Genomic DNA, 27144 nt, shown 5'->3' with positions numbered 1-27144 from the left:
GATGGTCTCTAAATGGTCTTTTAGTGGAACTTGACATCAGCTTGCTGAATAGGTAGAAGTGGAAACTGGCAGGTTTTTGGAGAACATTACGGTACTGCCAACTACATCCATGCCCCAGGAGAAGGCAGAGCGAGGGAACTGGAGAGCGCTCCTCTCAGCCAGCTGCTTTCCAAACTCTCTCCTCTACCGCCAGCCACTGTGGGGATACAACAGCCCTTCCACAGCGCCTGGCCACAGGCTGCTGAACGACTCCAAGGTCCGACGGGACCGCAGGTGGCGGGCACCTGCCCCATCCCCTGCAGGAGGCAAGCCTGCTGTGTCCCCTGCGGCCCCGCAGCGCTGCCCCGGGACGAGACCCGAGGCGCAGAGCGCAGCAGAGGCCTCGCCGGCTCCCCCGGCCCGCCGCTGCCCGGGCTGCGGGCCCGAGCCCGCGGGGCCAGGGCGGGGCCAGCGATGCAAAGCAGGGGGCGCGGACAGCCGAGCTGCCGGGCGGGCGGCCGGCGGGGGGCGGCGGGGCCGGGCCGGGCCGGCCGGGCCGGGCCGAGCCGAGCGGGGGCGGGCGGGAGGCGTGCACCGGGCGGCGGGGAGCGGGGAGCAGGGAGCGGGACCGGCGGCCGCCGTCAGCCCAGCGGGAACATGGCGAGCGTCGGCAACGGCGCCGAGGAGAACGGCGGCGAGGAGGCGAGTGCGGGGCAGCGGGAAGGGAAGGGAAGGGAAAGAAGGGCCGGGCCGGGCAGGGCAGGGCAGGGCAGGGCTGGGGGCGGCCCGGCAGCGGGGAGGGGGCGAGTTGGGGAAAGTTGTGCCGGGGGCGGCCGCTGCCCCTCCGGCGCAGCCTGCTGCCGCCGGGCCGCCCTGCCCTGCTCCTGCTGCCGTCTCTTTATCGCCTCTGGGTTTTTTCCTGCCCGTTTCGCTGCCCTCGTTCCCTTCCCTTCCCTCTTTTTCTTTCCCTTTCAGCCCAGCGCGCTGCCGGTAGGCCCCGTGCCGGTGGGGCTCCGCCGTGGGGCGGCCGGGCAGCGGCTCCCCAGCCCTGCTGCGGCTTCCCCGGCTGCCGGTCCTGCCGCCGGGGCCCTCTCCTCAGCCCTCCCTGCTGCCATGGGGCCGGGCAGGTGCGGCAGCAGAGCCCCTGCAGGTCGCTGCGAGCAGGCTCCTGGGTGTAATGGGTGTCCCAGGCTGGCTTCGCGGGAGCAGGACCACGAAAGCAAGGCAGACGTAAAGGCTTGTAAAAATGCTCCTAAAAGCAGTAGCTCGAAGTCCTGGCGAGCTTGGGTGGGGATAACCCACCTGGCTCCTGCCTGCAGGCTGTAAGAGCGATGACTTTCGCGTTGCTTACGCTCAGCAGCTTTTTCAGGAAGGTTCACAAGGCGTAGCTCCAGCAGGACTTTGCAGAACAACACTTGTGAATCACGTCATTGCATAATAGTTTTTGTCTTCTTTCTTTTCAAAGACCTTGCTGGTGTGAATTTCAGAAACAGGCACGCAGCCAGTGCCCTGTTTCCGAGGTGAGCTAGTGTAGGGTATAACAGAGAAGCTGACAAACGTCTATATAGTATGGGGATGCTGTATAGTTGTCTCGAATACTCATGTTTTGTATTTGGAAGTTGCAAAAGTTGCTTTTGGATGTGATGATTTAAAACAAACAAACAAATCTTCTCACTTGGAAGGTGGGGATATACTACCCTCTATTTCAGGGCATGCTAAAAAAGTTGTTACTTCCCAAGGCTGTAGCATAGAAGCATAATGTGAAGAGGAAGTGAAAAGCTTTGTGTATTTGAGTCAATTGCTGCAAAATCTTAATGCACCAAGTAGGGGCAGTGATCTCTGTGGGGCTAAGGTTTGTTTCTGACAGAGGGAGTGAGTAAATACCAGTGGGAACAAGTTATTAATGAACTCCCGCTGCTCATAAGCGAGTAGTTCAGATTCACAATTGGTAAAACAGGTATTTAGCAACCTCGCTGTAATCCAGCTGTCCTATATAAAAACAAACAAACAAAAAAAATAAGGGTTGCTTTCTGTCAAGTGTCAGTGCTGTATCTCTTAGAGGAAAAGATGATTCCATGCAAATGGACAGGTGGACATAAAAACACCTGGAAAAGGTTTTACCTAAGCAATAGCATGCCAGAAGCAAAAAAGCTTTTTTTTTCCCATGAGCTCACAGTCTGTGTAGAGACTTGTACTTGATTCTCTAGAGTGTTGGTTTTGAGTGGACCAGAACAAGTAATAGCACAAGCAGTCAACTTTTTCCTGATAAGAACTGAGAGTTCAGAGAGGAATGGCAGATGCTGGCTTGATCCTGGAGAAAGTGACTGCGTGCATATCAGAAGTTGTCCCGACCGCTGGCATCCTTTGCCTGCAAGTTCATCACAGTCTTTACTAATCTCGATGTGATTTCAGCACTTCAGACATGAACTAGTTGTTTTGAAGTGCCTTAGCTGTTATTTAAGTATTTAAGCTTGGGAACGTTGCTGTTAGTTTTCTTCTTAAGAGCTGTGTGCTTCCGAGTAACGTTTACATGTAACGTGAAAGATATGAGCTGTTTATTTCCTTGTTTACGTGTGCATCCTTAGCACCGTATAAACACAGCTTTTAGCACAGGATTTTGCTTTGTAGGGACTTGTTCATCCCTGAAGCTTTGAAAAAGGATGTGCTAAGCTAAACAACCTTGAAATCATATTCTACTTGATGGGACCTTAACTAGCAAGAAGACTTCTGCAGTCCTTGCTGATGGTACAGGCAGCAGCTCTCTACTGTAGTCCGTGATGAAGAAAACGTGTGGTTTTCCTTATGCTTTTTTGTAGCTCGAGGAAGTACAAGATAGTATATTCGTCTTTACTTGCTGTTTTTTTTTTTTTTTTGTCTTGTCCTACAGCTGTGGATTTGAATTGGGCATTTCAAGGAAGTAGTATGAAGTGTAACTCTTTGTTTTGTTCCCCAGCTGATGCAAGTGTAGTAGTTTTGGTGTTTTTTAATGAACACCAACTGGAACTGGAGACCTAAGCCTAAGAGGCCATATTAATGTGAGGATGTTCATCTGGAAAAAAAAAAAAGGCACAAACGGTTATTAAACTCAGGATTTTTTCCGTGTGATGTTGCTTCCCGGGTGTTGAAGTGTGCGTAGGAGGATGTTGCTCCTGTACTGGGAGGAAGTTTGTTGGCTGTCAAGTGATCAGAGTGAGTGTCCACCTGTGATGTATCTACCTGTGAACTTAGAACCTGATATCTCTTAGGCCCTTAAACATCGATACAGCATTGAACTTCTATACTGCAAGTGCTCATGTTAGTGTTCTTTTGGAACAAGTTATAAATATAGGACAGATAATGTTTAGGGGCAAAATTACATTCCCAGCCACTGCAGTCTTCAAGCAAAACTTTAAGCCTTCCCCTTCTCCCCCCTCTACTGTCTAAAGATTACTTAAAATAGTGGGCCAGATCTGCTTCCCATTAAGTTCACTCTGTGCTGCCCTGGTTTTTCAAAGTCTTAAAGCCAGCTTAATTGGTTACTTGGGGATTCCCTATCCATTAAAAAAAAAAAAAAAAAAAAAAAAGCAACAAACCCAACCTTGGCCTTTGTGCCTGTGAGGCTTGTGGCCAGACAAAAAGGATCATGATCTAGAAGTATCTAGATGCTATAAAAATGTCCTGTTTGCCCACAGCCAGCTAGGCTAAGGATTATATAGAGATCTGAAAGTGATTTCGTGCCCTTGCTGTGGTTAACTCTAAGTCTTGTATTAAGGGCAGGTTGGCCGATTCAGCTAATCTGTGCCTCAGCTCTAAACTAACCTGTTAAGGAAAATTTGTTTAATGATCTGATGATGCACACTGTACTCCTTTGAACTGCCCAAGCAAGGACAAATAGTATGTAGGGTGGCTTTACAAGCCTGAGCAGTTTATCCTCTGTACTAATTTCAGTATGAAACCAGTGTCTTCAGGACAGGCGTTCTTTAATTCAAGAACTGTTTAGTGCTGCTTAGTACTCCGTTAAAGTACTCAGAGCTCTTTATTCACTGCTGCTGCAGCTACTGTGCTTAAAATCAAAGAACCTACCAGAGTGCTTGCTTTCACCAGTAACAATATAATAATGTGCTTTAGACTATAATAGAGAGAAAATGGCCTGTAATGCCGGCTCCTTTAATGTTTACTCTGAAGACTTTCTTTCCACTGGTTTTGGCTGGTATTTCTAACACAGAAAAATGTCAATGGGGAGAAACTGTTGTAGTTGTGCTCCCCCTGGGGACTTCGGGAAGCTGGAACAAGCTGATTAGCACCTGTTTTTGGTTTTTTTTTTTTTAAACCTTAAAAATGAACACTTGGTGCAGATGGTGTTGGGAAGGGGCAGTAAGAGTACTTTTTCCTGTTAGAGGTATTTTTTTTTTTCATTGTATCAAGATGAGGATGCATACTCACATTTTCTGTTACCTGTATTGTTCTGAAATGGTGAATTTTTATTGCTTGTGTTTTTCCATTTCTTAGCTGCCTTCCTGAAGTTTGTTTCAATAATCTGTTTGAGCTTCTCGGTTAACTGTGAACAAATTTGAAAAAGAATGGCTTTTAAGTCTTTGTTAATTTCCTGGAGAAGCAAAGAAAGTGAATGTAACTAAATGTCCAATTAAATGTTCTTAGTTAATGCTCCCTTTGGTTGGTCAGCTTGGTTCCCTCTTCAAAGAGAGGGAAGAAAGACACGGGGGATACAGGAAAAGGTGGGGCTATTGCGGTTAATGAATTACAAGACAGTGCAAACTGAAAGAAAGCCTGGTTTATGGCTCCTTGTGTGTGTGCACACTTCCTAGAAGTGGTAGGGTCCACTGAGGGGACAGACATGATGAAACATGAGATTACTGAAAGCTGTGGTTATTTTGAAAGCCAAAGACTTCTTCAGTGAGAACACTAATGAAAATATATAAAGGCTGCCAGGATGTGAGAAGCACAAGATGCCTCTTACAACGGCAGAGCTGACAGAGGAACTCCTGGAATAGCTAAGTACCTGTGAAGCCAATCTGTTTCAATCTGTTATAATTTGCCTTTACATCTGTCTATTTTTTTTTTTTTAATGGTGTAATATTTACCTATAGAGATGGAAAAAAAGTTGAAAAAGGAAACAGCTTTTTCTGAAGACTTTTCTTCATATATCGATCTGTGGCTATACTGTTGTGGAAAACAACATCTGAGGTCTTTTAATGAACACTTTACACTGAACAATGGAAGTTACTGTCCTTAACAGGTACAGCTGTCTTGGTTACTGTAGTTAAAGGCTTGCTGCTATCCACTATATTAGACTGTTCTACTTTGTACAAAGTCTTCAAAGGGGATAGATTGTATTTAAAAAAAAAAAAAGCACAGGGATGAGGTTTAGAGGTTGAAGAATAGGAAGGAGCTTAGTTATTTTCCTCTGAATGGCTTAAGAGTTGCAAGTACGGCATGTTGCAGGTTGGAAAGTACCTTACAGACCACCCCATTCCAACACCCCTGCCATGTGCAGGGACACCTCCCACCAGTCCAGGTTGCCCAAAGCCCCATCCAGCTTGGTCTTGAAATCCTCTGGGGATGGGGCACCCACAGCTTCTCTGGGCAACCTGTGCCAATGCCTCATCACCCTCTGAATGAAGGTTTTCCTTCTAACATCTAATCTCAATATCCCCTCTTTTAGTTTAAAGCCATTCCCCTTGTCCTGTCAGTATCTGCCCAAGTAAAAAGTTGTTCTTCATATGTTTTATAAGCCCCCTTTAGATACTGGAAGGCTGCAGTGAGGTCTTCCCAGAGCCTTCCCTTCTCCAGGCTGAACAACCCTGACTCCCTCAGCCTGTCTTCATAGGAGAGGTGCTCCAGCCCTCTGATCATCCTTGTAGCCCTCCTGTCGACTTGCTCCAACAGGTCCATATCCTTCCCCTGTCCTTCTTGTGCTGGGCGCCTCAGAGCTGAACGCAGGGCTCCAGGTAGGTTTTCCTGAGAGCAGAGCAGAGGGGGACACTCACCTCTCCAGCCCTGCTAGCACCACTGCCTTTTATGCAACCTAGGACATGGTTGGCGTTCTGGGCTGCAAGCTCACACTGCTGGCTCACGTTGAGCTTCTCATCAGCCAACACCCTCAGGACTGTTCTCAATCTCATAGCCCAGCCATCATAAGCAAACACAAAGTTATATCACAGAATCACAGAACTGTAGGAGTTGGAAGGGACCTCGAAAGATCATTGGGTCCAACCCCCCTGCCAAAGCAGGTTCCTCAGAGCAGGCTGCCCAGGTAGGCGTCCAGACAGGCCTTGTATATCTCCAGAGAAGGAGACTGCACAACCTCCCTGGGCAGCCTGTCCCAGTGCTCCGTCACCCTCACCATGAAGAAGTTCTTTTGCATGTCAGTGCGGAACTTCCTGTGCTCTAACTTGCAGCCATTGCCCCTTGTCCTTTCCCCACAAACCACTGAGAAGAGGTTGGCTACATCCTTCTGTCCCCCACCCCTCAGATATTTATATACACTGAGGAGATCCCCTCTCAGTCTTCTTTTCTCCAGGCTGAACAGACCCAGGTCTCTCAGCCTGTCCTCATAGGGAAGATGCTCCAGGCCCTGTATCATCTTTGTGGCCCTCTGCTGGACTCTTTCCAGGAGATCCCTGTCTTTCCTGTACCAGGGAGCCCAGAACTGGACACAGTACTCCAGGTGAGGCCTGACCAGGGCAGAGTAGAGGGGCAGGATCACCTCCCTTGACCTGATGGCCAAGCTCCTTTTAATGCATGCCAGGATCCCATTGGTCCTCTTGGCCACCAGGGCACAGTGCTGGCTCATGGTCAACCTGTTGTCCACCAGGACCCCCAGGTCCTTCTCCTCAGAGCTCCTCTCCAGCAGGTCGTCCCCCAGCCTGTACTGATATAGATGTGGTTGTTCCTTCCCAGGTGCAGGACTCTACACTTGCTTTTATTAAATCTTATTAAATATATACTGCTCTTAATAAATATATATATGTAGTGTTGTTTTGTGCTATAGTGGCAATAGAGCATGCAGCTTTATGCTATCCAGGTAAATACCAGTAGATTTTTGTCATTTATCTGTTCAGATCATACCTTATTTTATAAGTTGGTCTCTTTAAATTGTGCAGGTGAGTTAACCAAAATGTCACGAGATTTAAAGAAATGGTGTGAAAGTCTCCACAGATTAATAAAAACTCTCATGTATGTAATGACCATGGGCTAAAGTGAAAATGAATATAGATATTGGCAATGGGTGGAGGTCAGAACGACACAAATAGTTCACTGCCAGCCTTTTATTGTTTGGCTGCTACCTCTCCTTTCATAGTTGAAAGAAGTTTACTACACCAGTATACTACACCTTGAGTACTGTGCCTGTCTTTTCTGTTTTTATATCCCTTGGTGCTGAAGGGAGGAAGTGGCATTTAGAGAGGTTCAGTGTTTTAGATTTAACAGTGTGGGATTTCCTTTTCTGTAGCATGAGTCATCGCAGCCAGTTCACCAGCCATTTTGCAGTGTGAACGTGGTGCAAAGGAGTCAGCGTTTTGATTGCCTGTGAGTATGTGCTCCATGCTACAGTGCAATTCAACGTAATAGCACCGAAGGAGGGACTATGCACATGAGCAGTGACCTAGACACACTGACATACTGTAAACGTAACCTTACACTTAGGGTGAAATGTTAATGATCCTTTGGGCAGAAGTGACAAATCCAGCAACAACTGTGTATTTTTTCTGTCATTATTACACTCGTAGTGAAATGTCCTAAGGCTACAGATCGGTTATGCATCAGTAAGCTGCATGACATCTGTGTGTGAGGAGGGAAACTGCACATCTCTACCTTTTTGACAAGCCTCAGTGCACAAATTGATGATGTGACTTCTCTGTAGGGAAATGCATGCTGAATTCAATGCATTGTTTCTGGATCCTGCAGCTTTCAGTCAATGGCTGAGGAAACAGCAAGCTCTGGATGTAGTGGATGAATAGTTAAAGTAGAGGGAATCTTTACTGAAGAAGGTAGTAGCCTCGTGACATGTGAGGAAAACTTAATGGGGGACCTTAGTAGGTCAACTCTAACTTTATGTTAATGAAATTTGAAGGTGCATGTTACTTGTGATATTTGTTGGTAAAGAGTTACCCTCATAACTTCAGAAGAGAACGTGTTTTGTTTGTACTTGCCTTTAAGTAGCCTAGAAAGAACTAACACTTTAGCTTACTGTCAAGTTAAGTCAAGATCTGATTCTGCTAAGTGTAATTTAATGTGACACTTGTTCTGGTTGTGACACTATATTTTTGTTAGGCTTTTGTCTGTCTCACTCTGATTCTGGTAGAAACACAATGAGCTCTTCAGAACACATTTATAAATCAGCTAATAATTAGTTAATTTTATACTAATGAGGACATCAAGTGAGTGCTTATTGAAGAGGATGCTTTTCTACTGTAATGAAAAAAAATCTGTTTCTAGGAGAGATGGAAGGTGGCCTCTCTAGCACTGGGGGAACAGGTTGTTCTCTGGACAAAAGTCATTGCTTTAATCCTGTACAGATCTCTTCAACTGTACATAATGTTGGTTTCTAAAGCTCTGCTGTTTTGTTACTGCACTTAATGCTGCTGGTGGATTAGAAGATATCCACAGAGACTGTCAAGTTCTGTAATGAGAAAAACATTATCACAAATAGGTTGTTGCAATTACCGTTACTGCAGCAAGGCATTCTTTAAAAGGAAATAAAGCACTTAAGGAAAATCACTTCAGTAGTTTTACACAATAAAATATAACTTTTGGGTGCTACCCGTGCAGCAGCTGCTGCTGCATTCTGTACAAAGCAGTGTTCAGCCATGTGGTCCAGGAAACACTTAACCTGAGGGGAACGAGGAGGTTAATATCAAAGATGCTTGTACTAGTTTCTCCTTCATATAACTAATGAAATAAAGGCAAAGCGGGCACTGAGTCATCTTTAATACAAAGTAAACATGTTTGTTCTCCAGCTTGGCGTCATCTCTGAAAAGTATTAGTATTAGCAGCTCCAAAGCAGTGTCTCTATAATGAGACTTATTGAGGATTGTTGACTACATTGAAATTGATGAGCATTCTGGAATGCTATAAAGATATTCTTCCAGGGGAAGAGTAATTGGAAAGAGGTGATACTTTTGTCTTGGTAAGTCTGTAATATGTACACAGTGACCCTGCTACATAAATAGGATTTTTCTTTGAATCTTTAGAAAGCCAAAAAAGCAGCGAGGACCTTTATTTGAAATTGCCTAGTAAAGTTCAGGGTAACATAGAATCACAGAATCACAGAATTTCTAGGTTGGAAGAGACCTCAAGATCATCGAGTCCAACCTCTGACCTAACGCTAACAGTCCCCACTAAACCATATCCCTAAGCTCTACATCTAAACGTCTTTTGAAGACTTCCAGGGATGGTGACTCCACCACTTCCCTGGGCAGCCCATTCCAATGTCTAACAACCCTTTCAGTGAAGAAGTTCTTCCTAACATCTAACCTAAAACTCCCCTGGCTCAACTTAAGCCCATTCCCCCTCGTCCTGTCACCAGGTACGTGGGAGAACAAACCAACCCCCACCTCACTACAGCCTCCCTTGAGGTACCTATAGAGAGCGATAAGGTCACCCCTGAGCCTCCTCTTCTCCAGGCTGAACAAGCCCAGCTCCCTCAGCCGCTCCTCGTAGGACTTGTTCTCCAGGCCCCTCACCAGCTTCGTCGCCCTTCTCTGCACCCGCTCAAGCACCTCGATGTCCTTCTTGTAGCGAGGGGCCCAAAACTGAACACAGTACTCGAGGTGCGGCCTCACCAGAGCTGAGTACAGGGGGACGATCACCTCCCTTGCCCTGCTGGCTGCACTGCTTCTTATACAAGTCAGGATGCTGTTGGCCTTCTTGGCCACCTGAGCACACTGCTGGCTCATATTCAGCCGACTATCCACCATCACTCCCAGGTCCTTCTCTGCCTGGCAGCTCTCCAACCACTCATCTCCCAGCCTGTAGCTCTGCTTGGGGTTATTGCGCCCCAGGTGCAGGACCCGGCACTTGGCCTTGTTGAACTTCATGCAGTTGGCCTCAGCCCATCGGTGCAGCCTATCCAGATCCTCCTGCAGAGCTTTCCTACCCTCAAGCAGATCGACACACGCACCTAACTTGGTGTCATCTGCGAACTTACTGAGGGTGCACTCGATGCCCTCGTCCAGATCATCGATGAAGATATTAAAGAGGACCGGCCCCAGCACCAAGCCCTGGGGAATGCCACTAGTGACTGGCCTCCAAGTGGACTTGGCTCCATTCACCACGACTCTTTGGGCCTGGCTATCCAGCCAGTTTCTAACCCAACGAAGCGTGCGCCAGTCCAAGCCAAGAGCAGCCAGTTTCTTGAGGAGAATGCTGTGGGAGACGGTGTCAAAAGCCTTGCTGAAGTCAAGGTAGACCACATCCACAGCCTTTCCCTCATCCACCCAGCGCGTCACTTTGTCATAGAAGGAGATCAGGTTCGTCAAGCAGGATCTGCCTTTCATAAAGCCATGCTGACTGGGCCTGATCGCCTGCTTGCCCTGTAAGTGCTGCGTGATGACTCTCAGGAGGATCTGCTCCATGAGCTTCCCTGGCACTGAGGTCAAACTGACAGGCCTGTAGTTCCCCGGGTCTGCCCTCCGGCCCTTCTTGTAGATGGGCGTCACATTTGCTAGCCGCCAGTCAACTGGGACCTCCCCCGATCGCCAGGACTGCTGATAAATGATGGACAGTGGCTTGGCCAGCTCCTCTGCCGGTTCTCTCAGTACCCTTGGGTGGATCCCATCCGGCCCCATCGACTTGTGCACATCCAAGTGCCGTAGCAGATCACCAACCAGTTCTTCATGGATAATGAGGGCCACATCCTGCTCCCCATCGCCTTCCACCAGCTCAGGGTACTGAGTATCCAGAGAACAACCGGTATTGCCGCTAAAGACTGAGGCGAAGAAGGCATTGAGCACCTCCCCCTTTTCCTCATCTCTTGTAACTAAGTTTCACCCCGCATCCAGTAAAGGATGGAGATTCTCCTTAGTCCTCCTTTTTGTGTTGATGTATTTATAGAAACGTTTTTTGTTATCTTTAACAGCAGTAGCCAGATTGAGCTCCAGATGAGCTTTGGCCTTCCTAATTTTGTCCCTGCACAGCCTCGCAACATCCTTATAGTTCTCCCTAGTGGCCTGCCCACTTTTCCAAAGCTTATAAACCCTCTTTTTCCTCCTAAGATCAAGCCACAATTCTCTGTTGAGCCAGGCTGGTCTTCTTCCCCGCCAGCTCGTCTTTGGGCACGTGGGGACAGACCGTTCCTGCGCCATTAAGATTTCCCTCTTGAAGAGCGCCCAGCCTTCCTGGACCCCTCTGCCCCTCAGAACCGCCTCCCAAGGGACTCCACCAACTAGTGTCCTGAGCAGCTCAAAGTCAGCCCTCTGAAAGTCCAATACAGCGGTTTTACTGGTCCCCTTCCTGGCCTTGCCAAGAATAGTGAACTCCACCATTTCGTGGTCACTCTGCCCAAGTACATGATGTACTCTTTTTCTTAGCTATTTCTATCTTACCATTTTTTCTTTACTATGATGTAGTCTCCACTGCATCTACGTCTTTTCTATCCTGAATCAAGACAGATTTTTTTAAAAATGTATGATTGCAGCTTGATTTATACAAATACTGTGTCTTTGTTTTATGCTTCCAGAAATGTGTGAGATTTTTCTGTTTTTATTTTTTTGTGACTATTTGTCATGGCTGAAGACAGATTTTGTAGGGTAAGGACAGAGACACAGAATTGCAGTTCTGCTCCGTCCTGCTCTAAGCTACCCATGCTTAATATGAACTATATTATGCAAGTAGAGACCTCACCAGAGTTTGGTAACTTGTGACATAACACGATCTTTACTGGAGAAGGTCTGGGAAATTTAATAAGTGCACTTAAATCTCAGCCATAAATACTTACTTAGCGTAGATTAAAAACAAACCCCAAACAAACAAATGGCAAACCTCTTATATCCAGGACTGACAGAACTGGATGTCTTAATGAGAACATACACTATTATTAGTAACTCTGATACACTTTTCAAGTTTCTTTTAATGACAGACTGCCGGAAAGCACTGATACTCCTCTTGCTTGCACTTTCAGAAATAGTTATTTCTCTTTACGTCACAAGCACAGTTGATGTTACACTTGAGACACCTTGCATTCTATTCAGACATGCGGTTGGAGTCTCATGGTACTAAGATAAAACTGCAGGTTTACTACTATTATTATTTAAAATGAAATTATTTGAGCTCTGTTCTTTAAACTGCTTCCAGTTGTACCAAATGCCAAGCAATGATAATAGATTACCTCTATGAAGCACGTGAACTCTCTAGCAACAGCACTTCCTTATGATTACCACACAGTCATTTTTTGCCATGGATTGTAATTTAGCTGTGACTTGAGTTGTTCTTATTTATCTGTGTGTGTGTTTAAACCATAAAATGAATTGCTCTCTGAAGGAGGTGCAGAAGTCTGTAGAATTATGACACCTGAGGATGCATTTAAATGAGGTCTTTGGAAGGCTTCCTTGCATAGGCTATGAAATTCTGTGTAGTAGGCAAGACACCAGTTGTCCTGGGAAAAAAATGATTCTGGAAGTGTTCCCAAGTTTATAGCTGTGGCATCCAGCATTACAAGATCAAAGAATATCTGATACTATTGCATCTAGTGAAGGTGACGGCATTCACTTCAACTTCTGAACATTGATAATGGGAGAAAATGAGTGATTAATTCCTTGCTGTGATAGCCAGATAGTTTGGGAAGATGGTTTTCAATTCAGGTTAATTCTCCAGTTGGTTCATGGCTTTCACAAAACAAAAGGTACCACATAAACATGTATTTTGAGTCTTTTTGATTGCCCATGCTGTTTAGTTCAAGATTAAGCCCCGTATATCAAGAATTGTGCATGTTTTTGCATTGCATGAAGGGTACAGCTCTTTCCTACTATGTATTTTGACTGATAGCTTAAGAACTTCAAAAGGGTCTTGATTTGTAATCCATTTTAGAGATAGTGTCTTTACCACTCTGTCAGTGCTTCTTGTTTTACCTCTGTTCTTTAGTCCTTGTTCTTGAATACTACTAATTGGTGATGGGTTTTTACTGTCTTTAATGTTGATCATATGAATCAACAGCTAGGTTCAGTTGCAGCTAATAGTAGTCCCACTAAAAAACATGTAATTTGGAGGAAGGGGAGACTTTTTTTTTTTTTTTCTTTGGTCTGAAGAAACCTGTTCTTGACAACAGTGGATTTCAGGTTTTTGAGAAGTTGTTTTACTAGCAAATAGTTACACAAGTTAGCAGCACAAAAAATGATGTAGCACTCAAATTATGAAACAGTAATGAAAGGAATTTTTATTCACCACAAAATAACTTTGTCAAATGGTTTGGTAAAAGATCATGGTGGAAATAAATCCCAAGTGGAAATAGGAAGAGGTTCAAGTTAACTATAACCTTTCTTTCCCATCAAGGCAGTTTGAAACAAGCAATTTAAGGAATTTTCCTTTCCCATTCTATTCCTTGCTTTTTCAGCTGATGAGGAATCATTTTGGTCAGCAAAATGAAAATCTTCTAAAAGTAAAATAAATACCTTGTTACATTGGCTCCTGTTGCTTCCAATTTTTCTATGCTTTTTTAATTTTACTTTGAGCATCCTGTGATAACATGGTGAGAACTGTTAGGTTTTGCTTCACGTTCTGCATCAAGCGTACTGAAATATGGAAATACAAGTAGGAAGGTTATGTGAGGCAGCTGGGCAGATCTACCCTTGTGAGAGAGGAAGAATGGAGATTCTGCAATTTCAAAGTGCATACAGATGTGTCATCTGGTGTTTGTCAGATGGATCTTCCAGCTTCCCTTTTCATGATGGCTTTTATCTTATTTGGTGGGTTTGCCTGAGTAAAGTGAGTGCAACCTTAACTTCCTGTGCAGTAGAATTGTACGTTTTGAGGTAATACCTGTTCTGTTAGCAGCAGATTATCTAATGATCATTTGCCTAGACTGAGCTAAAGTTTCTGTGAAGTTTTGCCACTTGTGGAAAGCTAAACTTCATGAGGGATAGACAAATCTGAACGAGAGTGGGTGAAATTTCCCTAGCTGTGAAACTTTGCCAGAATTAGTAAGACCATGCTTCTTTCTTTGTGTCACAGATTGGTGACATTGATTGCTGATACCTTGACTGCATGCAAACAAATCAAGAGAATAAATACTTGTTATGTCTGTCAAGTGCCAGCTGATGACTTGCTTCCAGTTAGTTTTTCCCTCTGATTTTCTTTCTGTAAAACATCTCACAATGTTTTGCATTTTCTAATTAATTTAAGAATGACCTCTCAACAGTCTTTGGAAACCGATTAGAGAAGGTTGGTTGGACTGACAGTAGAAAAGTCTCCACCAGCTTTGTCCTGGAAGATGTAGATACACCTAATTATTAATGCATATGGCTATGTGTTAGAAGAATTAGGTCTAGAAAAATGTGAAGATGGTTTTACCAGCTTACAGACATGATAAATAGCACGCTATGGTTCCTTTTGACTTTAATAGGGCTTCATTCAATCATTTCATAGAAATTACATGATACTCAAGTTTCTAATAAATCTTGATGGGCTTGGAACAAAGTTTTGCAAGACTCTCAGGCATGTCTAATTAAAGAAGAACTAAGCTGACAGAACAATCATCCTTACCTGCTAGAGAGGACAAACTTCTGGTGTCTTCTGGAGTATCTCCTTTGAGGAGGATGATTTTGCGTAGTCCCTACTTTCTCAGTCTGTTTAGTCACCTTCCCCTTCTTCTCAAGTCACTTTTCTGATGGTATCGAAAGGCAGATGTATCCAGTCAAAGTGCATCTAAATATGTGTATTTATCTTTGACTGTAGAATTGCTTGGCAGTCAGTCTTGTCCAATAAAAATGACTAAGAATAGTGACATATTTTCAGATCCCTTTAGGAGCATACTCTGTACTGGACTAGCAACTCCCAATGTGTGTGTTTTTTTTTTTTTTTTTTTTTTTTTAATTTCCTGGTGCTGTTAACAAACACATGTCTAACTGATATTTCTTTGAACTTGGGGCTGTTTGTTGGGATGTGTGAGAGGAAAGTTGGCTAATTGTTTATATATGTATATATAAACTTTATTATAGCAATGATGTTCTGTTGCTACCCTACTCCTTTGACTCTTAAAAATGCTCTTTGTGCAAAAGCAAAAGCAGGTCAAACTGACAAATAACAGGTCAAATAGCAGGAAGGTGCCAGTGTAAACTGTAAGAGGATCCAGACTGGTGTTCAGCCAACTTTAACTTCAGTTATATTCTCACTTTTATGTGCAAAATGTCAGATATGAATGCAAATACAAATAACTGTTGACAGCAGCCATTTGCATGTCAATTATAATGAAGTATTTTGTGATCCTTGCTGATGGTGTAACCGATTCTGCTTATTTCCTCTTCTCAGTCATAGGGGAGAGCAGTTGTTTAAAACAGTGCAAGCTCAGCCAGCTGCAGTCACAACAGGCAAGACTGATGCTAATGTACTAATGTGAGACTGCCTGAAGCTTGGTGTTTAGAAGTAGATTCAGAAAAGGCTTCATCTTGATGCTCACTCTGGTATGTAGATAGTCTGACCCACAAAGACTGATATCGCTGAGTATAATCATTCCCAGTCCTGACCTTTTTTATATGAAGTGGCTGGTATGCTGCTTTATAAATGTCCTGCTTACATGCAGCTGAGTGCAAATCCAGAGTTGTCTGCTTTTTAGAACATGTTAATAATTAACATTGAACTACAGCAGGTACTTTCATTGAAAGCATCTGTTTTCTGTTAAAATTGAGTATGGAACTTTTAAGACTGCATTTTCACATGTCTTTTGGTAAATTTGAGGTAACCAGCTTTGCATGGAAAGGTCACTGCTTTCCAGGCTGTAATGGAGACACCTTTGTTCTTGTGGGTACTGATATCTAATCATTGAGCTAAATGACAGTGAAGTTTGTATTTAGCTACAGTTTATTTAGCCAAATTTACAGTAGAGCTGGGTTCTACCTTATCAACTCCTGTTTTCTCTTTGTGTGTGGAAAGTTGTGTTTTTTATTTTTTCTTAGCACATGACCACTGTTTTTTATATATATATATATATATATTTATATTTATATAGTTTATATATATATATATATATATAAAAATCAAATCACCCACATTAGTAAAGATCTTGAATATGACATGATGTTCCACGTGGATGAGACTGCATAAAATACCAGTGTTTTTCCAAAGAGGAGAGTGGAGGGTTTGGTGTCTGTTTTGGAGGAGCTGTGTTATCCTAAAAGTTTTCCACAGCAGATGAAAAACTTGAGCTCTCAGAAGCCAAAGATCAAGCTCAGTAGTTCAGACTTATTTATTCCAAGTATTTTGAAGAGTAACTTTGAAGAAGCAGATGGATCATATTTAGAGTTCAAGCCAATGAACTTGAAATACTGCGTAAGCACAAAAATACATGTTTTTTTCCTTCAGAGAAGGAGTTATTTTCATGTAAAAAATAAAAAAAGTTGCACTGAGTAGAAACAGAACTTGTGTGTTTCAGTTCAGTTCTTACTTTCTAATGCCACAGCCCACTTAAGTGACAATTGAATTCTGTCCGTAGGTGACACCATCATCTGATTGTTAGTATGCAAGAAAGGTGTCCACAACAGATTGTTTTATAGGTCAAGTTCTTGGTTACTTTTTTCTAGTTTATACAGCTTCTACCTAACGTTTTGAAGTGTGTGTAGGCATGTTAGACTTCTCTTACTTTAGATGAATCAAATGAGTTTGCTTAGGTGAATTTATTTTTAACTGAGCAGTATTATGAAGTGAACTTTCACAACTTTAAATCAGTAAAGCTTGCAGTATTGTTCATCTCCATCATTCTTTTTTCTTGAAGTAGTCATTTCTGATATATGATTCTTTGAGAGTAATTTTTGAGGGGAGGAGAAGCAGCAAAATCACAGAATCACAGAATCACAGAATTTCTAGGTTGGAAGAGACCTCAAGGTCATCGAGTCCAACCTCCAACCTAACGCTAACAGCCCTCCACTAAACCATATCCCTAAGCTCTACATCTAAACGTCTTTTGAAGACTTCCAGGGATGGTGACTCCACCACTTCCCTGGGCAGCCTGTTCCAATGTCTAACAACCCTTTCAGTGAAGAAGTTCTTCCTAACATCTAACCTAAAACTCCCCTGGCTCAACTTAAGCCCATTCCCCCTCGTCCTGTCACCAGGCACGTGGGAGAACAGGCCAACCCCCACCTCGCTACAGCCTCCCTTGAGGTACCCATAGAGAGCGATAAGGTCACCCCTGAGCCTCCTCTTCTCCAGGCTGAACAAGCCCAGCTCCCTCAGCCGCTCCTCGTAGGACTTGTTCTCCAGGCCCCTCACCAGCTTCGTCGCCCTTCTCTGCACCCGCTCAAGCACCTCGATGTCCTTCTTGTAGCGAGAGGCCCAAAACTGAACACAGTACTCGAGGTGCGGCCTCACCAGAGCCGAGTACAGGGGGACGATCACCTCCCTAGCCCTGCTGGTCACACTGTTTCTGATACAAGCCAGGATGCCGTTGGCCTTCTTGGCCACCTGAGCACACTGCTGGCTCATATTCAGCCGACTATCCACCATCACTCCCAGTTCCTTCTCTGCCTGGCAGCTCTCCAACCATTCCTCTCCCAGCCTGTAGCTCTGCTTGGGGTTGTTGCGCCCCAGGTGCAGGACCCGGCACTTGGCTTTGTTGAACTTCATGCAGTTGACCTCAGCCCATCGGTGCAGCCTATCCAGATCCTCCTGCAGAGCTTTCCTACCCTCGAGCAGATCGACACACGCACCTAACTTGGTGTCATCTGCGAACTTACTGAGGGTGCACTCAATGCCCTCGTCCAGATCATCAATGAAGATATTAAAGAGGACCGGCCCCAGCACCGAGCCCTGGGGGACGCCACTAGTGACTGGCCTCCAACTGGACTTGGCTCCATTCACCACGACTCTTTGGGCCCGGCTATCCAGCCAGTTTCTAACCCAGCGAAGCGTGCGCCAGTCCAAGCCAAGAGCAGCCAGTTTCTTGAGGAGAATGCTGTGGGAGACGGTGTCAAAAGCCTTGCTGAAGTCAAGGTATAATTGCCCATATAATCCATTATGAAGGTATTTTATGTTATGTGGAGAATATGCATGCTTCTGGGAAAAAAGGGAAAGAGCAGTATTCAGAAACTACCTAAAACTACCTCAGTATCCTTTTGATCCTATGCAGTGGAATTCTGACAGTAAATTCTGTAGTGGAACACTGTCTGTAGCTCAAATTTCAGGCTATGAGTTAATTTGAACAAAGTATTGTCAGAACTACAGATAATTTCTCCTTGTGTAACAAAAGCAATCAGTTTTCATGAAACTTAGCTGATGTTGAACCTAGTAATTTGTGCTTAGCTGAGTCATAGTGTTATGTACTTTTCAGACTTCATCTGGAGCCATGAAAGATGGCATCCATTGTTATTCTTACTTAACACTCTGCCTGAAGAAATGTGAACTTGACTCAGCAGGAAAAAAAAGACGTGATGAAAACCATTGTTTACAAGAAACCAAAGAGGTTTTACTTTGTACTGATTTTGTGCTTGTGTGATACTGTGTTTGTGTGTGATTTTTTTAAAACTTTTTAAATGAGCAAGAGATATTAAATATTTCTGCTTGGTAAATCGAAGTGATTAAACTTTTAAATAGCTTTTACATTAAGTCATGTGTTCTAGCTCTTGGACTATTTTGGGGAATCTTCTGTATTTGTACATATTAACCAACCTTTAGGATGGTTGAACTCTAAGGAAGTAAAATGTTTTACTGTTTTCATCCTCTCAGTGTTGCTTGCTAAAACTTTTTTCTACTGTTTTCAGATTAGTTTAAGGATCACAATAACAATAGGAATTCATATTGAATTACTTGTCAAAATGACCTTCTAGCCTTATTCCAGGTTGTTACTTCCCATAATACAAACCCAGCCAGCATGTATGATTTCTTTCATTGTTTTTACATTTACAGCTCTTCACTTGAGACTGCGTTATATTCATTGATGCTAGTCTACTAAAGGCAGTGTTTTCTTGTTATGATTTGTGTTCCTCTAACTCTAATATAATTCTTCACAGCTGAAGATTTCGTTCACATCTAGGATATTGATTAAAAATTGTTTTGAATGAAGCCATGAGGGTATTTTATTAGAAAAAATGTAATGATAGTATTCCACTGACAACTGTATTTCCTTATGTTTAGTTGGCTAGTTGTTGATATAAAGTATGTTTTATGGGAGACCGCTTAAACTAGATCAGCCTACAATATGAAAGAAGGTTTGTCAAATCCGAAGTGTCTGTTTTTATTCAAGAAATGTTTAGTAGCCTCAAATCATTTTTTATATAAAAAAGTCAACTTTCATAATTATACATTAATTCTTTATTAATTGTAACTTTTGCGTGTGTTTTTTTTTTTTTTTTTTTTTTTTTTAAGATTGGTTTCATATTAAGCAGCTTATAGTAACTTAACTAGTAACTAGTAACTGTTTTTTCAGTTGCTTGCTGTGACTAGCTCTGTGGTACTGTAGCAGTTCTTTGGCTAAAATTATTTCAGTGTACTTGACAGAGTAAGAACACCTCAATATTCTTACATAAATGCAAAATAAGTGAGTAGACAACTGACAGTGGATTATGCAGTGGATTTGTATTTCATTAAATGCTGAGTACACTGTTGCCCTGAAGGAGAACTCCAAAGTACAGAGCATGATAAATGGAAAAAAAAAGTTGGCAGAAAAATGTCTCTGATATGTCCTGTCTTTAGCATTGAAAACAAACAAAACCAAATAAAATATCAACAACAACAAACAGAAAAACAAGCCTGAAATGAGAATCAGTGTATTGCTGAGATTTGAAGGTGCAATCCCACTGAAATGGGATTGTCCCGGTTATTTTCTTGCTTTAGGGTCAGTCATACTCCTGTGCTGCATGTCTCAGAATGTACCCAATTTCACTGATGTTTCTCATCAGATCTCTCTTCGTAGTTCTCAGCTTAGTCATAGAACAGAATCACATAATCATAGAATAACTAGGATTGGAAAAGACCTCCAAGATTATCTAGTCCACCCATCCCCCTGCCACCAATGTCACCCACTAAACCATGTCCCTAAGCACTGGGTCCAACCTTTCCCTAAACACCACCCCCGGGGACGTTGACTCCACAACCTCCCTGGGCAACCCATCGAAATGCCGAACCACTCCTTCTGAGAAGACATGTCTCCTAATTTCCAACCTGAACCTCCCCTGGCACAACTCGAGGCCATTTCTTCTAGTCCTATCCCTAGTTACCTGTGAGAACCCCCAGCTCCCTACAGCTTCCTTTCAGGTGGCCGCAGAGAGCAATAAGGTCTCCCCTGAGCTCCGCTTCTCCAGACTGAAACAACATCAGTTCCCTCAGCTGCTCCTCATAGGGCTTGTGCTCCAGGCCCTTCACTGGCTATCGTAGCCCTTCTCTGGACACACTCCGGGGCCTTGACGTCTTTCTTGTAGTGAGGGGCCCAAAGCTGAACATGGTACACGAGGTGCAGCCTCACCAGAGCAGAGTACAGGGGGACGGTCACCTCCCTGGTTCTGCTGGCTGCACTATTCCTGATACAAGCCACTCAAGTCAACTGAACGGAGGTATGTTGTCCTCTTGTATCCATGAGCAAGGTGCAAGCTCCACTGTCTGCTCATTTTAAGGGGCCTTTCTGGGGCTATGGAATTTGAAATGTGTAGCCACCAGTTTCTTTGAATTTATTATGAATGTACTCCTGACTCGGGCTAAAAAGGAATGAATACGTAGAAAGTCGCATAACAAGTAATAATATAAATGTATTTTTTCTGTATTTACTTGGATTCTCTTCCAAGTACATTTTTAATACTCTATTCCGTTTGCTAATAAAACTGTGGTGATTACTGTTTTCTAGAAACTTGCTCTGGTCAGAAATTAAGATTATCGGGAAGGCTTCTCCTTGATAGTCCCAGTCCATAGTGTGGATATTTCAGATCAGCATTTTTTCCCTATCTTCTCGTAGTCACACTTTTCTCCTGTACTGAGTATTGATCATTAAAAAGAAAAAATGATATAGCCCATGTTCCACCAAGAGAATACTTACTCCTACATGCTATGCGCATGTTAGTACCCTTTCAGCTTGGTCTGCACCATTTTAGTTAGAGGGAATAGGGTGAATCTCTCTGGATTTTAGAAAATGGCTGCTGAGTGTGTCAACTAAATTTTGTTTAAACTCCATAGAGTCCTATGGGACAAATTCCTCTGCAGAATGATAGTTGTTCTGTGATTGCAGTGTTCTCTCACTCTGTTGTTCTTCCTATTGCGGTATTTTAGACCTCTCTCTCTGTGTATGGGGAATCCAGCAACTGACATCCAAAAAGGCAAATTCTTATGGACAAGTAGAGGTATGAAGTGTTCTTGGCTTTCGACAAAGGCCTGATTCTCTATGCATCCTTTTCTCTCAGCCTTGATCTTGAGGGGAGGAGCAGCACTGAAGTGAATTACAGAAGGTAGAAGAAGACAAAAATAATTAGATGTACCCATACTTGAATATAAGTTCGGAAAAAAGCATCAGGACAAAAAGAATCTTGAAGTGTATGTGCTTACTAAATATGCTACTTTTTATAGATTGCCATTACTATTTACTTTCTGGGGAGGGGAGTTACTACTGTGGTTTTCCACAGCTTGACTTAAAGCAGTCCTCCAATTAATACCTAAAAATAAAGCTGTAAATAGACAACTAAGTGTCTTACATCAACAGCTTTTAATGCTGGCTAGTATTATTTCACCACTATCTTATGTTGTCTCATTTGTCTGTCTCTGAGAAAAAGTGACTATGTGATTCAATAAAAGTTTTTTTTTTTTTTTTTTTTTTTCTTCCAGACAGCTTTATTTTTGAGGTGTTGTGCCAATTTCTTTTCCAGATTTGTGGGAAAATCTAAATCAGTTTTCGTCATGCCATCTAGTGGCACTTTAATTTACATTCATGTGTTAAGTTATTAGGTATTCTGGAAAAGGTGCAATAAAAATTGTTACTCAGTGTTATGTACTGAGAAACATTACTAAACTGTTTCACTTAGTACTGAATAAAGTGTTAATGTATTTTTTTTCCTGAGTAGAATATCAGGAAAAAAGAGATTATTTCTTATTGTGGACCCATCTGCAAATTCTATTTCCTGAATATTTATGCAGAGTGTTTGTGGCTGTTGTAATAAGGACATACTTTAGGACTTGCTGCAGGATGGACCCAAGTCAGCAGAAAGAAATGGATGAGGGACTGCATTATCCTAAGTCTCTGGCAAGTCTCTCTAGCCATGCAAACAAAGGAAATTATATTCATCCAATAACACTCATAAAATGTTGAGGTCACAAATATGGCTGATTTAGTTACACATGGCATTAGGTTTGAAGGAACTTGTTTGCAGACCATCATCTGTGCTTTGTAAAATAATCTATCTTGAATTAAGTAATCTTCACTGTAGACTGACTTGAACAAGCACCTCCTGAAGTTAGTTATGGCATTTCAATTGTATCTGTTGTCTGTAGGCTCTGGTACTGTGATGAGCAACTAAAGATGGAAACTTTGCTAGGCTTTAATCAAATGTGCAAGAATGTCTGTCCTTGTCTTTGGGCTGCTTCTGTACTTTGAGGGATTGATAAATATTACAAACCACTTGATTTTCTTTTTTTTTTTTTTTGAAACACATGTAGGTATGCATGTAATATATAACTTCACGTGTTCAAAATGTACTTGATGTAACAACTTGATGTTTTCTTTCGTAGAACAGGTTTAATTCACAAGTTAATTGTAACAGGCCACCTGGAGAAAAGTGATTGTGCCCTGAATACTTCTGAAGTCTTTTATGTTTTTGTAGGAACATGACAAATCTCATAACTTGATCTGGGAAGAGCTGTTTTGGGTACCTCAGTTGCAGTCTTTCCATTTACACTTTTTTTTTTTGATGACTTTTTTTTTTCCTCCCTGAAGGAGACATGGAATGGAGTAGAAAATGGCCACGTTTCTCACTTAATGCCTTCAACATTCTTCACTATATACAGAATCATTGAGATACTATAAAGTCAACTACGAGCTTGCCTGAGACTGTTTAAGACAGAACAAGATGTCTTACTTGAATACCTTTTAATTCCCCTTCTGTATCCAGTGGGACTGTGAGGGCGCATAGAATAAATGCAATGTTTTTAACCCCTTCTGCAATGTTTTTAACCCCTATGAGGAATCTTAAGAGGCCATGACTGTGACCTGTACTTTAGAATTGGGAAAAGATATTGTTGTTCTTCACCTTCTAAATGTTTAGGCATGCATTTAACTGGTATGAATAGTAAGGAACAAAAATCAGCAGGAGCTGGACAGAGAAGGTCCACGTAGATACAATGTGTGAGTTATCTCTTTCTGCTTGTACATGGCTGGTGCTCTCAGGTTTAAAAGAGCTTTATGTGCTAGGAGCAGGCAAGAGGTTGACATCGAAAGTTTTATCATGACAGTATACACTTCTGATTATTACTGTTATTTGTAAATATCTGACAGTTGAATCTAATTTTTGCATGTAAAGTTGTCCTCATAGCAAAAATGGAAACATGCTCAAAAACTGTCAGTATGTTTTATTTATTTTGCTGAATTTCTCCTCTTGTTTCTGGAAATAGCTCAGGGAGGCAGTCTTCAGAGAGGCAAGTTACTAGAAGGCTGATGACTTTTATCAGTGTGTGGGTGAGACATGGGTAACACAGTTTTTATTTAAGATGTTTGTTCCTGTTGGCATCTCTTCAGCTTTTACAAACTCAGTTCATCTTTCCTCAGATCACACATCGTTTTACTGTCTTCTGTGTTAACTACTGTACTCTTCAGAGTATCCCTTATCCTGTCTACTATACCATTGTCAGCCAGAAAATTTAGCTTGAAAGAGAGCATTTGGGCAGTCTGTTAATAACATATCTTTAAGTATATGTATGGCACTCCTTGGCAGTGGCAGCTGCAGACAATAAAGAACGTGCTATTACTCTCTTTCAAGCTACTGCAATTGCATGTTCTACCTGTAAAGAATGATAAAAGTCATGTCCTTTTGCAACGGTTATTATGAATAGAAATTTTCCTGTAGATAAAACAAGTATTATTTTCAGGAAAGTAGATCATAGTATCACAGTATATTGCTGAATTAGCAGAGAAATTGTTACAATGTTTGATTATTTATTAGCTGTTTTCTGCTGGTAAGTTTGCCTAGAAATACAAAATTCGTGCAGCATTGGTGTGTCTTCTGAAGTATTTACTGAAAGGTAGATTCAATCTCATGTTACGTTTAAGGTGAGTTCTCTTCCTGACTGCCTGGTGGAAGAAGGGACAGGCAACTTGGGGAGAGTACAAGGAAGTTGCCAGCATACACAAAGAAAGTCAGGAAGGTTAAAGTCCAGCATGAGCTCAACCTGGCCACTATGGTTAAAGATGACAAAAAATGTTTTTACAAATATATTAATGATAAGAGGAGGGCCAAGGAGAATCTCCATTCTTTACTGGACTTGGGGGAACATGAGGATAAGGAAAAGGCTGAGGTTCTTAATGCCATCCTTATATCTGTCTTTAATAATCAGACCAGTTATCCTTGGGGTAGTCAGCTTCCCAGACTGGAAATCTGGGATGGGGAGCAGAAGAAACTCCCCACAGCTCAGGTGGAAATAGTTAGAGATCTGCTGCTCCACCTGGACTGTCACAAGTCCATGGAGCCAGATGGGATCCACCCGAGGCTGCTGAGGGAGTTGGCGAATGTGATTGCTGGGCCACTTTCCATCATCTATCACTGGTCATGGTCATCTGGAGAGGTCCCGAATGACTGGAGATGTGCTAATGTGATGCCCATCTATGAGAAGGGTTGTAAGGAGGTCCCAGGGAACTACAGACCTGTCAGCTTCACCTCGGTGCCAGCAAAGGTGATGGAACAGGGCATCTTGAATGCAATCATGCAGTGTATACAGGACAGCCAGGGGATCATGCCCAGTCAGCATGGGTTCATGAAAGCCAAGTCCTGCCTGACCAACCTCATCTCCTTCTATAACCAGGTGACCTGCCTGGTGGATGAGGGAAAGGCCACTGATGTAGTCTACCTAGACTTCAGCAAGGCCTTTCTCATGGTCTCCCACAGTATTCTGCTGGAGAAGCTGGCAGCCCATGGCTTGGACAGAGACACTCTTCACTGGGCTAAAAATTGGCTGGAGGGCTGGGCCCAGAGGGTGGTGGTGAATGGGGTGGAATCCAGCTGGTGACCGGTCACCAGTGGCGTTCCCCAGAGGTCAGTGTTGGGGCCCATCCTCTTTAAAATCTGTATTGATAACTTGGATGAGGGAATTGAGTGCTCCCTCAGTAAGTTTGTAGATGACACCAAGCTGGGGGGGGAAGTGTTGATCTGCTGGAGGGTAGGAAGGCTCTGCAAAGGGACCTGGACAGGTTGGGTTGATCACCCAATTGACCCAATGGGATGAGGTTCAACATAGCCAAGCGCTGGGTCCCACGCTTTGGCCACAACAGTGTGTGCAGTTTAGGGAAAGGTTGGATCTGGTGTTTAGAGATACGGTTTAGTGGGTGATACTGGTGGTTCGAGCAGACGATCTTGGAGGTTATTTCCAACCTTAATGATTCTGTGATTCTAAGGTAAGTATCATGCAAGGATGTTGAATTCCTTAATGAGGTTATGGCATAATGAATTTAAAATGAACAAGGAAGGACTGGATCAGTATATGGAACAGAGAGATGCTGAAAATTACCAGATGGACAAACCACAACAAGGTCAGGAAATTGCCTGAGCTGTTAATGGCTGGAAAACGTGTGGTGGATGGAAGAATGTAGATGTTTACTCTGTTCTTTGTTTGCTACACGACTCTGAAGACTAGTTTTGGAAACTGGATATAGAAGTAGGTGTCCTTTGATCTGAATCATTCTGACCATTTTATGTTCATGCATCTCTTCCTCTATTTTAATTTGAACTAAAAGAAGAAGAGACATCATCCTGATGTCTGTACCAAGTAATTCCCGTAAGCCCTACTAATGCCTGAGTCGGCTGTGTATTCACACTATCTGTTACACATTTTGGACTTGACATATATAATCTGGTCCATCTGCATATCAGCTATATGCTCAGAACATTTTACATGCTGTTTTTTCTGTGCAAGTAAGCTGGTGCATCCTGAATGCATTAGATGTGCTGCAGAAATTACTGAGGCGTAAGCCTGTATTCCTCTTAGAAGTTTACATGGTAGAAGTTCATGAGTCTGAAGAAGTTGTCGTCTGTGTTTAACTTGAGACTGTAGTGTGATACTGTAGGCCCATAGGAAATGTATATGTTTGGGTGATGATTTGTAGTGAAACCATAAGGGAAAGCCAGTAGGCTATGAATATTCTGAGTATTACTGTATGTTGCATAATAAATGCTACCTGGTAAACGTAACTTTCTGACATGTTACAGAAAGAGTCCCAAAATACACATACACATTTAATTAAAACAGCTTTTTTCTTTTCCAGGAAAATTTTGAAGATGCCTTTGAAAACATCCCTGTGTAAGTAATATTTTTAATAAAAACAAATATTTTAAAAGCTACTTATACAGCAATAAAGTACTATACGCATATCTTCTCAGGGCAGTGTAGCTTTTTTATGCACTGACTGTATTCATGTTTTCAGAGTCCCAAGAGTTGGGAAAAGTGAGTGTAATTAGGTTGGTGGGTGTGATAAAGTACTTGTCAACAAATGTGAAAGTTGTAAAGAAAAAAAAAAAGTAACTTGGTTGCATACTGATAGCTATAGGCAAATATTTGTATAGTGAAAAATCATAACCTAGTATTAGTGGAAAAACTTCAGATGATAGGACCATCAAAACAAGACTTTTGAATGCAGATTGCTACACAAATTGCTGCACAGGTATTTTTTTCCTGATGAAGTTAGGTATAGTCACTTCTCGAGCATTAGATTTAATGCTGAAGCATTTGTATAATACCTAGAGTAGTAAGGTATGCCCTCTATATGAAAAATGTAATGTAACTTCCTGTAGTCAGAAATAAATGAAGAAGAATCTTGTACATTAGTGTCAAGAACTTTTTCATGTT

General features: G+C 42.7%; 1 protein-coding gene across 1 annotated transcript in view; it reads left to right on the top strand.

Moving 5' to 3' along the window:
• The first annotated feature begins 582 nt into the window (after positions 1 to 582).
• The window catches only part of TTC39B (tetratricopeptide repeat domain 39B), a 79062-nt gene continuing 52500 nt past the window's right edge, over positions 583 to 27144 (top strand). Inside the window, exons 1-2 of the mRNA XM_084305528.1 lie at positions 583 to 681; positions 26564 to 26598. Of these exons, the coding sequence (XP_084161654.1) occupies positions 637 to 681; positions 26564 to 26598 (80 nt within the window). The 5' untranslated portion in view covers positions 583 to 636. The remainder of the gene's footprint in view (positions 682 to 26563; positions 26599 to 27144) is intronic.

This window comes from Netta rufina, assembly GCF_964035555.1.
Source record: "Netta rufina genome assembly, chromosome: Z".
Taxonomy (NCBI): domain Eukaryota; kingdom Metazoa; phylum Chordata; class Aves; order Anseriformes; family Anatidae; genus Netta; species Netta rufina.
Note: the sequence above shows the minus strand (reverse complement) of the source record. Positions and strands in the feature narration are given on the sequence as shown.